General features: G+C 46.0%; 2 protein-coding genes across 2 annotated transcripts; both read left to right on the forward strand.

Moving 5' to 3' along the window:
• Positions 1-1,051: 1,051 nt before the first annotated feature.
• Positions 1,052-4,276, forward strand: LOC311338253 (transcriptional repressor scratch 2-like; the record flags this gene model as incomplete). Its single annotated transcript, XM_084463482.1, is given in 3 exon segments — positions 1,052-1,199; positions 3,416-3,519; positions 3,521-4,276. Coding segments are annotated over 3 exon segments (1,008 nt in total).
• Positions 4,277-10,689: 6,413 nt separating this feature from the next.
• On the forward strand, positions 10,690-11,977 carry LOC311339433 (transcription factor 15-like). Its single transcript, XM_084464824.1, has 2 exons — positions 10,690-11,242; positions 11,703-11,977. Exons 1-2 carry the CDS (start codon positions 10,763-10,765, stop codon positions 11,766-11,768), a joined length of 546 nt encoding a protein of 181 aa, XP_084320950.1. The 5' UTR covers positions 10,690-10,762; the 3' UTR covers positions 11,769-11,977.
• The last annotated feature ends 3,823 nt before the right edge of the window (positions 11,978-15,800 follow it).

The raw sequence follows: 15,800 nt of genomic DNA on the forward strand, positions 1-15,800 counted from the left end.
TCAACATAAACAACATATTTTCCTCTGCATTATCTTTGATAAACTTGCCTGATAAGCTGATGTTAGGGAGACGGATCCAAAAGCAAAAGTAGGATGGAGAGAACTGAGATGTAAAAAAAAGGATGCTCTGGGGTTTGATGTGTGTGTGTGTGTGTGTGTGTGTGTGGGGGGGGTGAATTTGTGTAAGCTACCTCATTGTAAGACAATAGAGGACAAGATGTTGAGTGTGGTGTCACCCACGTGCTTCTGCACTGCTATTGTCTGCTCCCTTTCCCTGGGCAAGAGACAGAGAGAGAAAGAGAGCAAGAGAGAGAGAGAGAGGAAGAGAGCGAGAGAAAGAACGAGAGGGAGGGAGGGAGCGGGTTGGCTGTGTGTGTGTGTGTGTGTGTGTGTGTGTGTGTGTGCGTGTGTATGTACGAGCAATCCTTTCATTCTGTGTGTAGGAGTGTGTGTGTGTGTGTGTGTGTGTGTGTGTGTGTGTGTGTGTGTGTGTGAGGGGGAGAGAGGGTGCACGGTGGCGTGCGGTCGGTATGGGAGGAGGGGCGGCGGTTGCACAGACGGCTCGTGGTAATTTGATGTTTGTCCCCGGGGATGTTTGATGGATTAATGTTAAGCAGCCTCCTCCTCCACAGCACCACCTGATTCTAAAGCGGCTCCAGCCCGTCTATATAAGAGGACAGAGTGCTGAGCTCAGCTAGTCTGAAGCTCGTTGCCATCACTCTGCCTCTCTCTCACTCTCTGTCTCTCGCTCTCTCTCTCTGCCACTTTCTTTATTTCTTTCTGCTGGCTGCCTCTCCATCTTTCCTGTCCTCTCCTTCTCTTGTGTACACTCTCTCTTTCACTCTCTTTCTTTCTGACTCTGTTGACAGAGTAGATTGGTGAAAGAAAAAAAACATTGTTTAGAACCTCTGCATCCATTTTTTGGTTGCAAGTTTTTTTGGGGTGAAAGTGCTGGCCTTTTTGAAACTAGCAGCAAAGCGTGCAAGTCAGGTTTCAGTTTTTTGTCTTCATATTTCTGTCCCATGCAGCGTCGGTCCTAGCCATCACCAGCATGCCGCGCTCCTTTTTGGTGAAACAGTTGAAGGTCCACGATGCGTCCTTCTCAAACTACTACCCTCAGGAGTCGGCGGGGTCTTACACAGTGACATATGCCATCCGGGAGTCCGCTGCCAACTTGGCGGTCCGCTTGAGTGAAAATGGTGAGTCAACATGGCTTCCAGTGTGTGTATGTGTTGGTGTGTGTTTGTGTGTGGCACGCTCTGCCTCCATTGTTCTGCTACGGTGTATGTTATGGTGCACTCTGGTGTTCCGCTGTCTTTGGAACATCACTGATGCAATGTGGATTTTAGGCACAGAAAATCCACATTTGGATGTTGAGGAGAAGCGGGGCAGGATGCAGGATCAGGAATAACGGGGAAAAGGACAACTCCAACAGAAGGGTTGCATTGTTGTTGTGGGACTCAATCCTCCTTTGTGACCCCGGACCCCTTTAACCCCCCCCCCTCTCTCCTCACCCTTCCCCCCTCCCACCCATCCACCCACCCTCACTACCACCACTTATGCACACACACACACACACACACACACACACACACACACACACACACACACACACACGCACACACACACGCACAAACACACACACACACACACACACACGCACACACACGCACAAACACACACACGCACACACACACACACGCACACACACGCGCGCGCGCTTGCCGAACCCTATGCCTGGCGTACTTTTGTTTGCTAACTCCACCGGGGGGCTGATAGTATTCAGGTCACAGCCTCCCAATCAGCTTAGCAGCAGAGATCACACGGCCGCAGACCCACCCAGGCTGTAGTGCCATTGTGTACATGCACAGAGATAGATACACTGGATATATACATGAGGACACATGGAGCTGGAGCTAATGTTGGTTGGAGGGGATGGACGTTAGAGAGGTGATGGGGAGTGTGAGAGCAGCAGAGAGAACAGGATGAAGGAGGGGGAGAGGAGAGCAGATCACCACAAGAGACCCGTTTGTCCTTAGATGGGGAAGTTGCCCTTGAGTCTCTGTTATCATCACCCATTCACCCCCACCTTTCATCTCTCTCTCTCTCTCTCTCTCTCTCTCTCTCTCTCTCTCTCTCTCTACCATCTCATCCTACAGGATGTGTGACAGCCAGGAGGGCTAGGGTTGCAGCAACACAATACACGTGTGGCGACAGGGGAAGGTGATGGAGCAATGGCAATTCTTTGGTCTCTTTCTTTTTGAGTGATGAGGATAGGGCGAGAGAGAGAGAGAGAGAGAGAGAGAGAGAGAGAGAGAGAGAGAGAGAGCACCAGGGAGAGAGAGAATGGTTATTGACTGGAAGTCTAGAGTGCTGCAGGTAATTCAATAAAACGCAACATGAGCAACGTATTCATAGACCATACACACTCTCAGCTGTAAACCACGTCCACAGGCCTGGGGAGGGGCTGTGGGTTTGTGTGTGAGTGTGTGGGTGTGTGTATGTGCGTGTGTCTCTAGGGGGTACAATCTGGGGAACAATCTAGCTTCATAAGATGGTCCTACTCAGCTGCTGCAGCTTCTGCAGTTGGGGAGTCACACACACAAATACGCAAGCGCACACATACACACACAAACACCCACATGCACGCGACTCTCACAGAGCTTGCGCTTGGGTTGGATCATTTGTCCCCAGATTTAGGATGCCAGCTGTCTGGCTCCCTTTGTGTGTGTGTGTGTGTGTGTGTGTGTGTGTGTGGGGCGGGGGGGGGGGGGGGGGGGGCAACAATATACTATTTGAGATCAAGATCACACTCCCAACCAATCCCCTCCCACTCTTTCCATCACCAAATCACATCCCACCTGTCACTCGGCCTCATTACCATACTCATGCTCACTGAATGAAGCACACACTCTATGCTATACATGGAGGAGGATCTGATTAAAGCCATTTAGTCTTTTATTGCAGGATTTCGATACTAGGGAATCAGTGTTTGGGTTGCCCTGCCCTGCATCATGGATGAGGTTCACTGTTCTATTAGTTGAGAGAGAGGAACGATTGTGCTTTTTAGTGTTGCTGTTTGAGCGCTCTGCACACAGATCACGCCATTAATATTTAATCTGCAAAGCGCACCCACCTGCCACTCACAAATGGTTTCCTGTATACTGTTTCATATTGATCCAGCCTGTGTATATCAAGATCACTTTTCAACCTTGAGTTTCGATTAGCAGAACATATACAAAGAAAAACTCAAACAACAACCTTCCATCACAACAAACTGCATTATAGTCACAGGATGACGGTGCAGGTGAACTCTGCTAACACGCCTCAGAACAACAGAGGCCATGTCCCTGTGTGTGGTCAGAGAGGTCCTGTCCATGCTGTTATATGACATGGCTTTTCATTCCCTCTCCAGGCTACATCCATGACTACACCCTCCCCTCGGTGTGCCCGGGCCCCAAGGATGCGGCCTCCAGGCAGCACTCACCCGGCCTCACCTCCGGGCCCCCTTACTCCCCAGGGGGGGGGGGTCGTTGGAGGGGGCAGCGGCGGGGAGGACTTCTCAGACCATGACATGGAGGACCCCGACAGCCCTGTCTCCAGCGCCACCCCAGACTCCGACAGCAGCAGCCTCTCATTGGACGCCGAGGCAGCTGGTTGCCGAGGTGACACCGACGCCCTTCTGGTCTCAGACGGGCGCTCCCGCCGCCGCCAGATCAAGCAGCGATGTCCGCGCAAGGGAGGGCGCCAATTGGACGAGGACGCCGAGGAGGAGGAGCACCGCCACGTCCAAGTTAAGAGCGGCAAGTTGAAGGGGCGGCACGCGTGCAGCGAGTGTGGCAAGTCCTATGCCACCTCGTCCAATCTGAGCCGCCACAAGCAGACGCACCGCAGCCTGCACGGCCAGCAGGCCAGGAAGTGCCCCACCTGCCACAAGGCCTACGTCTCCATGCCCGCGCTGGCCATGCACATGCTGACCCACGACCTGCGCCACGAGTGCGGCGTGTGTGGCAAGGCCTTCAGCCGGCCCTGGCTGCTGCAGGGCCACATGCGCTCGCACACGGGCGAGAAGCCCTTCGCGTGCGCCCACTGCGGCAAGGCCTTCGCCGACCGCTCCAACCTGCGCGCTCACATGCAGACGCACTCTGCCTTCAAGCACTACGCCTGCAAGCGCTGCCACAAGAGCTTTGCGCTCAAGTCCTACCTGAACAAGCACTACGAGTCGGCCTGCTACAAGAGTGACGGCACGCCAGACGAGTGCGGCTCCGACGACTGACACTTCATCACTTTTGTAAAACATTTTTTTTAGGACTGAATTGAACCTAAGTGAGGTGGACAGGCTGGGGGAGGCCTTCAGACTCGCTGGTCACTTGTTGCGCTTATCGATGCCCACATGCATGCATTTTTCTAACTCTTTCTGCCTTATGAGAGCAGCAATAATCTTGACTAGATGGTTTTGTTTCGAATTCAAATAGTAAATAAAATATGAATATGAATTCATGACGATGCAAGTATTGAACACACACATAAATATTTTTGTATTGTTTGTATTAATTCAATTGCAATAATTTGCATTTAAGTATTATTTTGTATACCACCTAGCTCTTAAATTATTTGAGACACTTCCTAATTTATTCCTAATTAATTTCGTATTTATTAAGTTATTTAAGTATTTGTTGACGAATTTAGATGTTTATTTATTGTTTATGCATTTCTGAATTTCACATGTATTTATAAGAAACATAATTCGATTTTTTTTGTTAAGAACATAAGGGAAAGGTTAATATATTTCTGAAACAGAGTATTCCTTCAATTTGGTGATGATTATGATAAAGAACATTTAAATAATTACCGAAAAGTGTTTTTTCCCCTATGAATCTATGCACAAGATGAAATATTGTTTTATTGAAGCAGCTAGCTCTGAACTACCTGTCCAGTTAAAAGACTATTTATACTTGATTTAGAACTTATTCAAATTGTAATTCTTCATTATTTATTAAATACGATTGTTTTCTTCATTGTCTCTGTACCTGTCTATGACTATAACCCACCCTCCACCTAGCATTTCATAATTTTCACAATATGTTACCATAATAGGCTATATCCTAAAAAAAAATTCAAGGATATCTTTCGACAAAATACAGCTATCAAAAGATTATTTCAGAAAAAATAACTAGCCGTTTTATAACTGCACTTCATCTTGTTGCCGACAGGGGGAGCCAAACCTGAAACCACTTCAGAGCTCCAGAATAACCTCAGTCTAGTCATAAAACAATGTTATGCTAATAACATGTGAATGCTGGAAATGAACAGTATGCAATCTGTATTGCTTCTTTCATCTACCTCAGTCTACCTGTTAACTATCTTCAACCAATTTCACACGTAAACATAAACTTGTCAGACCTAATATATACTATCAGATCTTATTTTTTTTATTTTGCATGTAAAAACAATATTGACACTCTATTTAACACAATATAACTTCATGTAGAAAATTTGAATCCTCATGATAAAAGTCCTACAGTCCTACACTCAAATGTGGATCAATCCTTCACTCAATTCCCGCAGCACATTTCAATTGTAGGTCTGAGCTTCCTGCATTAATTCATCGGCCCACCTTGGCAGGGCACATAGTGGTGGACAGTATCTCGACCCACACCTGTTCTGGGTGTCCAAGTGTCCCCTACTGGCACCCATTTTGGCCCCTCTGTAGAGCAGACAGGATGTTCTCTGGGTCAGGTGTCATGAGAACCCGGGCCCCTGGTTCAACCTGGCCCCCAGCCACATCGGCCCTTAGGGGATAAGCAACTATGCAACTCTGTGGACGACTGGGGAGATGGGGAAATACTATTTTCAGACACAATGCAATGCAATTCATGGAAAACACATGTACTCACGCATGCATGAGTGAATGGGGCTAAGCCAACAAACACAGACACCATGTATACCGTGTGGTCAACAGAATTTGTAGCAATTACAAGTTTGATCATCCATGAATCGAGTCAAAAATTGTGATTGATGTTCTCTACTTAAGATTACAAAATTCCAAAAGTAAGAAATTATCAAATCTTTGAAATTAAATTGTTTATTTTTTAATGGCTTCTGTTCAGAATAAGCAAGCATATGTAAGATACGGTTGGTCTCTGGTAACTAAATGCCCATAAAAATGGTAATTGATTATAATATTAACATAACAATAATTTATAGAAAAGGAATGGATTCATAGAGGAATCAAAAATGTAATGAATCATTAGTAGTGACTGTGTACCTTTGTAACACACAACATTACCTTACCCTTTAGACATTTGAAAGGTATATGGCTACCTTGACGACTTTACCGCATGTACAAAATTACAACATGTCCACAATGAACAAAGGAGTGCACATTGTCATTCCATATAACAGCGATGCTGTCCTCCAAAAGCACTGGAAAGCACGAGAATGGATGGCCCTTTTACCGTCTCTTATCTAAACCTTCCTGATGGACTGGTTCACTTAGGGCCAATCGGTAGATGTCTCCTGCACTGACCAGAGCTCCAGTGTAACCCGCTGAGGGGTTAACATGAGGGGCTGGGAGTTGATCTCAGGTGACGCAGAGAAGGAAGAGGGTGGAACGGGAGCTGTTGGAGCCTGCAGCTGTAGAGGAAAAGAAATGTATCACAGAGATGTATCATCGCGTGCAAGTAGACTTCCTGTGGTGACGGCGCTGGGGTTGCTGTGGATCCTTTGGGGGTTGGGAGGAGATGGGGGTGGGGGGGGGGGTCCCGTGGGATGGGGGGCAGTCTTAGGGGACGAAGATAACACAGCAGCTCATCCGCTAGGAGATCACCACGCACCTGCTGCTTGCTTCCTACTAGTCTAAAGTTGGCTCTGAGATGTTGACTTTGGCTCTGATGTCACCCATTACAACCTCACGTGGAAACCAAGGAAAAATAGGAAAATTGGAGCCATGTGTGTCATTCTCACACTCTGGCCCGAAGGATCCCATTATGATGACTAATAAACCAGACCCCGGATCCTTTGGCCTCAGCGGTCGAGCATTTTATGGAGATAGGTCTGAGATACGCTTCCAACCAGAGGTGAAGAGGGGAGGAGAGTGTGGGGCTGCGACCATTTGTTCAACTTTTGAACCGAGGGTGAACAGACAGACGGACTCGGCCACCTGTTTGGACGGCTCAGATTGTAGAGAGCCGCTGTAAGATGATCAGTGTCTGCTGGTGTGGGGCGGGGGGAGGTCGGGCTTTATCTCGGGGTCACGCGACAGGGTCAACTGAAAGATAATAGTGTTGCTACTGTAAGGGCTCTACCTTGCTTCCCTCAAATTGTATTGTATCAAAAAGTATATCTCATAGATAACCCTAAAACCAAAAGTCAATCATCATTTACTTTAATATATTGTTTACTGTAATCCCTCATATTGGGTAGGTCTAAATAATGGGTTATGCATGGGTCTTAAATCATTGCAGGATTTCAAAAACACACTGTGAGGTTCATTTAAACATGCCAATAGTAGTAGATTAGTAGTAACTGAAAAAGATCTTTGCTGTGATGTGACAGTAAGCGATATAAAACACCACTTAGTTTTCCAGAACTCATGCTCGTGCTCATGATGAGTGCTCATGATTCCGTAGCTTGTCAAACCCACCGGCCTGTGTCCCTGGTCACCTGTGTCCCTCGTCTGCTGTGTCCCTCGTCTGCTGTGTCCCTCGTCTGCTGTGTCTCTCGTCACCTGTTTCCCTGGTCACCTGTGTCCCTGGTCACCTGTGTCCCTGGTCACCTGTGCCCCTGTCCCTGTGTATATGCTATTTGTACCCTGGTGCAATTATCAGTATATGCTATTTGTACCCTGGTGCAATTGTCAGTATATGCACACAGAAATGTGTTCTATTAATACCCCCCCCCCCCGTGCAAATTTCAATGTATGCTATGTTCACCCCTTTGCATTTACCCTGGCATATTGATCACACAATGTAATAAAAAAAAACTGCGGCATACCCTGACAAGATCTTCCCTGAACGTTTTAAAGTGTGGTGATCAGACTCCTCAAATACATTTGTAAACACCCATGATTGCCTATGATAGCATTGGGAATAGCTACACTATTTTGCATGGTTAGCCTTCTCAATAGAACACGCAAGTAAAACAGCTTACTTTAATGTTTGACTTATCGATTCAGATGTAATGTGTATTCTCCAAGTCTTAGGGCTTGTCCTCAGAATATCAGGGAGGCACTGAATTTGAAACTTTATTAAGTATCACTGACTAAGCACCACACACTTCTGAAGTTTTTGCTTTTGCTACATCCTCTGCCTACTGCTCACCACTACTACATGTGTATTGTAGCTTACACTGATGAGACTAATTTCATTAATGCAAGTCAAAAGTCAATGTACTTACAACACAAAGATTAGTTTATTGTGTTAACCAATAATAAAACCAAAAATACATAAATACATAAAGTGCACCATAAAGTGTTTTTATGGTGTGTTCCAGAAGCCTCTTACAGCCTTACGAGTTGCACTTGTGACGTAATTTCCTGTCTCGTAGCACTTAGCAACAGCATTCCCGTTTGTCTTTGTGATCATGTCATGTCATTGGCTAGTCGTTGTTATTGTTAGCTACATTAGCCTCTTTAGCAAACCAGCTCGAAAACAAACAACTTTACATTGTAACTTTACACAGCAAGACTGTGCAATGCATAAATTGGTGACTGTAATAAAGTAGCAATGTAATCAAGTGTGTAAGAATATTTAAAATCAACATTAAAATGACCAACGTGGTACAAATACAAAGAAAATAATTATCTTTACGGGCGCAGCCATTTTTGTTTTTGTTTGCCTCACTGAACTCGGTGTACTCTCAGAATTCTGAGTGGGACCGGCCAAAAGGGGGAGTTCCAAGAAGGCTGGGAGATTTCCTAAAAGGTAAAAAGTACCAGGTGTACGAATAGACATTAAAAAAAAAAAAATCAAATAATCCTAAAATAAATTTTAACAAATTACTAGCATAGGCGATTACTTTTGCCCGAAATAAAGTAGAACAAATATTTAATTTCCTTTTCGTTTTCGAAAGTTGAGGGTCACAAGTCATGACGTCAGAGCAGCACAGTAGCGCTAAACACATTCTGTCACAGACTTCTAAATCTAACGGCTGCGCTGACGGCTAGCATTGGCATTGAATATGCCTGTTATATTGAAATACTGGAGGGTGTAAGAAAAATATGAAATGAAAGAATGAAATGAATGTTCTTCTGAAATTAATTTATATTATGAGATTGACAATGCAGAATGTGTTATGGGAGTAGTAATGTTTAAACTTAAATGTTACACTGAGATTGAAAATGTTATGACTTCCATGTTGAAAGTAATATGTAACAGAAGTGTAAGAATGTTGTTATTGAATATTGGTGCTGAATATTGGTGCTCTCACTAGAGATTCTCTCACATGTAATGTTATAATGGGGCACATGTAATGTTATAATGGGGCACATGTAATGTTATAATGGGGCACATGTAATGTTATAATGGGGCATCCTACTGGTTAAGGAGTTGGACCGGCAACCGGAGGAATCCCGAATCCCGACTGGGAGGCAAAAAATGGACGGGGAGAGTAGTTGTGCAGCACTCTCCTACGTCCTCATCCATGGATGAGGTGTCTTTGAGCGAGGCACCTGAAACCCCCACCTGCTCCCCGGGCACACGCACACACGAAGAGGCCCACACGTACACGTACACACGTGTGCAGACACAAGCACAAATGTGCGCACACACACAAAAACACACACAGTCCATCAGGGGTGATCCCCTCTACAGGGTGTTTAAGGGCATTCCTCCACGGTGACGTGTGTTGGGAGGAGCGCTTGGTGTGCTCTGGGCGCGCTAAACACCCCACAGTGTCCTCCTCTTTATGAGCCCGGGTCACTGTTGTTGGTACAGCTGAGCCGGAGGGGGGGGGTGGGGTCACTCCAGGCCTGTGACCCCCCCCCTGTTGTGTTGTGTGTTTGTTAGGGTGTTTGTGAAAACTGGCACCTTTGTACATAGAGTCACTCTCTCTGCACTCACTTTCTCTCTGCACTGTCTCTGTCGCTCTCTCTTTGCCGTACCTTCTATCCTCCTCAGATCCCCAGTCAATCTGGAAGCCATTTGCTGCGTCTCCACAGCGAAAGTGCATTTCTCTGCAGCCTCCATCAGAGACAGGGTGAGGATCATCATGGAGAGATGAGCCCGGTCTGAACAGGAGCCTGGACAGTGCGGAAGGTTCCAACGTGGTGCCTTCTTTTATCAGTGTCACCATAGGCCTATTGTTTCAAAGTGACCCAATTCAATTTGCTAATGTATCGTGACATTCCATTTCAGTGTGATAAGGTCCCCCCGGCAACACAAAGACACAACGCAAAGACCTGCACATACAAAACATGAATAAATAAATACAAATAGGGTCCACTCAGATGTGCTTGGACCTGACCGTTTTAGCTATTTATTGTGGCATGTTGGCTATTATCGCAGAAGGTGAAGGTCAATCATCCTTTGACAACTTTTGGGGGCCGGGATATTCCCAGCATGTCCTCCATGACCCCTCCCCTCCCAGCTGAGGGGCTACTGGTGCTGCTATAAGAGGCTCCCAGAGATGCAGAGCCGCATACTGGACAGTTCCATGTGTCAACTAAACGACGGGAGGGGGAGTTTTCTATACTTTTTTTCTACTTGGCCTGCATGCAGTTTTGCAACAACAGGATTACAAACGAAACACAACCCAACCAAACATGGCTTTCACCATGCTGAGGCCGGTGTCGACGCATGCCTTCTCTTACCACGCTGATGTAAACGTGTTGTCGGACGATGACGACGAGGACCGCAGCGAGAGCGACGGCAGCAGCTCGGACCGGAGCTACGGCTGCTGCTCGGAAGAGACGGAGGCGCACCGCCGCGTGGGGCGCGCGCTGGGCGGCGGCGTGGTGGTGAAGCAGCGCAACGCGGCCAACGCGCGGGAGCGCGACCGTACCCAGAATGTCAACGGCGCGTTTACCGCGTTGCGGACTCTCATTCCCACCGAACCGGTGGACAGAAAGCTCTCAAAGATCGAGACTCTGCGCTTGGCGTCTAGTTACATCTCGCACCTGGCCAACGTGCTGTTGCTGGGGGACGGTGAGCCGTGCCTGAGCGCGGTGCTCCAGGGAGGGGACGGGGGGCGCAAACACCCCAGAGCCATCTGCACCTTCTGTCTGAGTAACCAGCGGAAAATGGTGAGCTATAAATTAAGAATAGACTGAACAATGGTTTTTGTGGATACATTTCAGACCTTCATTGTTTTTGGACAGATAAATAAAAAAATTGGACCATGATTCCATGCGTCCTTGTATGAGGCCAAATTGGACTGTTTGATTGTGTACATTTAGTCTTATGTAAGTGTTACCCATAGAGAAACAATTTATCGAAATGTTATAAGAAGACGTGTTGCACTGTGGATTTGATTTGCGTCTTCATCACTGACATTATATTGCACTGGATTGTACTGCATATCATTAAAGGACAGCAAGAAGGCCTACTTGCACTATGGATTAAGGCTATATATGTCTAGCCTATGCCTCTTTGTGAATTGAAGCATTTCCGAATTTAAACCTGTTTAATTAATTTTATAATAACATAGTGGTGTTCCTATAAAGACACAAGAGGACTGATGAGCCTGTTCTGCTTTGTCCTCAGGTCAAAGACAGACGAGACTGTGTGAAGATGCACAGAGGCAACACACTACGACTGAGTCGGCGGTGAAGCCTGCTTTGGAGAACCCTTCTTCAGACCATTCACCATCACACAGTCCCCTCAGACCAAAGACCCTCCACCCTGATTGAAGGCTCTTTGATCGTTGGCCTGAAATTAACACAACCGGAAAACTGGGATGATTTTGGCAATCAAAGAATATCTTTGCCGAGCCAAACAGAGGTTTGATAACCACTGAACATGAAAACCAAAACAAAGACTATTCCCACATAGATTCTGTTGTGTTTTCTTCAACAGTGATTGGTGTGGTCTATTTCAAAAACAGACTTGCTGGTTGTTGCTTGATTTTTTCATTTATTTTATTTTCCTTTCAAATAAATATATTTTGGAATATAAAATATGTTGTCAAGTAATTTGCTCGGTTCCACTTACTTTGTGGTCGGGCATGGTAAAGTGCACTGGGCCTGGTACGAACCAGTACGACTGTGTTGTGTGGAGAGATGGCCAACCATGGGTTGTTTGTGCACTGCAGAGCCACATGATTAAATTGTAATAATTTTAAAGGATAAAGGCTTTTTTTTAATCATGAAAACAGATTTTACATCGCAATTATAATTTAATTCCAATAATTAAAGAGATAGACACTACCGTTCAAATGTCACTTGTTAATATGACAATGTTAATGGTAAATGATTATTCTAGCTGGAAATGGCAGATTTTCTATGGAATATCTACATAGGTGTACAGAGGCCCATTTCCAGCCACCATCACTCCTGTGTTCTAATGGTACATTGTTTAGCTAATCAGGTTAAAAGGCTAATTGATTATTAGAAAACCCTTGTGCAATTATGTTAGCACAGCTGAAAACTTGAATAAAAGTGTGTGAGTTTTCATGGAAAACATGAAATGTCTGGGTGACACTGAACTTTTGAACGGTAGTGTATATGTAGGCCTATACAAGGCCATAGAGCCTACCCTATAATAATAAGTCATGCTAACTATGAATAGTATCCATGACCATTGTGTTGTATCTCTAGGTGGTGGTTCGGGTGGTGGGGAGGTTGTTCATTGTGTTGTATCTCTAGGTGGTGGGGAGGTTGTGAATTGTGTTGTATCTCTAGGTGGTGGTTTAGGTGGTGGGGAGGTTGTTTATTGTATTGTATCTCTAGGGTTTGGGTTCTGGGGATGTTGTTGATTGTGTTGTATCTCTAGGTGGTGGTTTGGGTGGTGGGGAGGTTCTGCATTGTGTTGTATCTCTAGGTGGTGGTTTGGGTGCTGGGGAGGTTGTTCATTGTGTTGTATCTCTACGTGGTGGTTTGGGTGGTGGGGAGGTTGTTCATTGTGTTGTATCTCTAGGTGGTGGGGAGGTTGTTCATTGTGTTCTATCTCTAGGTGGCGGTTCCGGTGGTGGGGAGGTTCATTTAGTTGTATCTCTAGTTGGTGGTTTGGGTAGTGGGGAGGTTCTGCATTGTGTTGTATCTCTAGGTGGTGGTTTGGGTGGTGGGGAGGTTGTTCATTGTGTTGTATTGCTAGGTGGTGGTTTGGGTGGTGGGGAGGTTTTTCATTGTGTTGTAATGCTAGGTGGTGGTTTGGTTGGGAGGTTGTTCATTGTGTTGTATCTCTAGGTGGTAGTTTGGGTGGTGGTTTGGGTTCATTGTGTTGTATCTCTAGGTGGTGGTTTGGGGAGGTTCATGGGGAATTCCAATACAGATGTTCCTTTTCCTTTTGGCAATACCAAGGAATCTCCAACCAGGAACTAATGAATCTTTCTCACAGTGGGGTTTCTCTCTGAAATGTATGTACGGCTTCCCAACTACAGGAATCCTCTTCCAGGCAGTGAGACACAGAGGGGCCCAGTGAGTTAAGGATGAATCACTCAGACTCGGACTCAAACCAGCCAGTGGGTTTAAAAATGTATAAAAGGCAAAACAGGAAAGAAATTAAGCGAGCAGGGGCTGTTGTGGTGATTGGTTTTTGCCCATGGGGGTGATCATGGTCAGAGAAAGTGTATCACACTGCTGGACTTCTGCCCAGCAAGATTAACATTACAACAGAAAAGGCAGAGTTTCCTTTCAAGTGTCGTAGCCAAAAAACTGTGTTATAAGTGTCCCTTTATACTGGCTGTGCAAACTTGACAAAATGCCTCACCTTGTCTGGTATACCCACTAGATGGACAGTGAATGGAGAGAGGTTGTGAATAACTGTTTTTCTCTGTAGGTATAGTGAGTGTTCTGGCTCTTTGACGTGACACAACTTGTCTCAACTCCTAAATCTCTCGGGTCGTGGTCCTACATGTGTTGCTAATCAGTCACAGCTAATATCACTTCACACCCTGTTTCCAGACAAACACAGCTGCTGATATGCCATAGATCACTCCAGCATAAAAGGAGGAAGGGTATGAGCATGTATGTAAAATAATATTATAAAACGTATTATAAACGTAATATATTTAACAATAATGATTATTATTATAATAACTATTATTTGTATTAGAAGTAGTTGTCGTCATATAGTAGTAGTAGCAGTAGAAGTAATATTTTATGTTGATCAAACTCTGTATTAATATAGTATCATATAAATGATATTTGTTCAATGCATGTGCAGTGTACATTTATGCATGTATGTTGAAGTATGTTGATGTGAGCGATTAATGATTTATCACTTCCCTGGTTCAGGAATGTCCATAAAGGTCCCCCATAATCTGCCATGTTACACACGTCACATGCTCAGCTGTAACCGCAAACAACAGGGGCGTTTAAGTACGTGTCAACATATTTCCTTTAAATCACATTCACAATTTTCTAAATCACCCATGAAGTAATGGTTAGAGATACCTCATCTGGGCATATTTGATCCGTGCATCACCGATCCTTGCGGTCTTATTTATTAATTTCCCCACTTGTCGGTTCTACACTCTGATATAAGCTACCATATGCTAGCCTGTCCAGTGTGGCCTGGGGGGAGGAGGGCCCCAATGGACCTGCAGTGGATGGCTCTCAGAGGTCCATGAGGCAGGAAGATGTCATAGCAGGACAGGAAGGAAGAAAGGCTTGAATTGTTGACCCCATCAAGGCTGTCCCTCTGGGGCCCCAGGTAAGTACCACCGTGGATATCAACCAGGGACGTGTTGATTCTATATCTGACTTCAAGAACGACCAAAGCCCTGTCAAACCCGGCCTGATAAACAAATGATGGAACAAGGGTTTATTAGAAACTGTCGTTTTTTTTGTATGTGTCCAGGTGGGACGAAACAATGCTTGGAACGCTCTTCTCTGACTGCAGGGATTTCTAATAAAAGTTAGCCACATCTCAGCACAGGATATAACCTCAGAATCCATCTCTGGCATAAAGTGTTGTGTCAAAGCCGTCAGCAGTAATCTGCCTGATCCCATCTGGTAGACATTAGGGAGAGGACACCATGGGGCAAATAGGAAGGAGAACCACTGTACAGCAATACCCCCGCCCTCAATCACCTTACCCTACCCTTATGGAGCAGTATCTCAAGTGCATGACAAGTTTGACCCCCCCCCTCCAGACTTTCCGCCCCTTGTTCACCCCTATAGCTTCCTGGCCAACCTGCCTGTCAGGTCGGATAATGGCTGCCAGACACGCAGTGCGGCTTCTTTCATGGGACAGGTCTGGTGCTGCCAAGTCTCTCTTCCATCAGGGACGCCCACAGGAGGCCAAGTAGGCCTGACCAGGGCTAGACAGTGTAGACTGTGTGTGTGCATGTGTGTGAGTGCGTGCTTGTGCGTGTGTGTGTGTCTGTAGTGTACTGTACTGTACTGATCATGCTGTTGACACACTCTTCTCCAGGCAGTCGACACCCCTGGGACTATTGTTTGCCTCACAGCGTGCAAAGACAGGAAACACTGGAATGCCCTGAGACGTTAGCACAGACAATATCTGTCTACCGGGGCGGTCCCCCAAACACTCTACCTCCCTCGACCTGGCTCGGGCTCCCACACTATATACTTAGACTGGGTGTGGACCCTCAAAGCCCAGGTCAAAAGGACGACCTCAAGGACAAAATCGGCCCAGGCTGAGGTCTGCATCTGATAAAGTTGTGCAATGGGTTGGATT

This window comes from Micromesistius poutassou, assembly GCF_964030765.1.
Source record: "Micromesistius poutassou genome assembly, chromosome: 2".
Classification (NCBI taxonomy): Eukaryota; Metazoa; Chordata; class Actinopteri; order Gadiformes; family Gadidae; genus Micromesistius; species Micromesistius poutassou.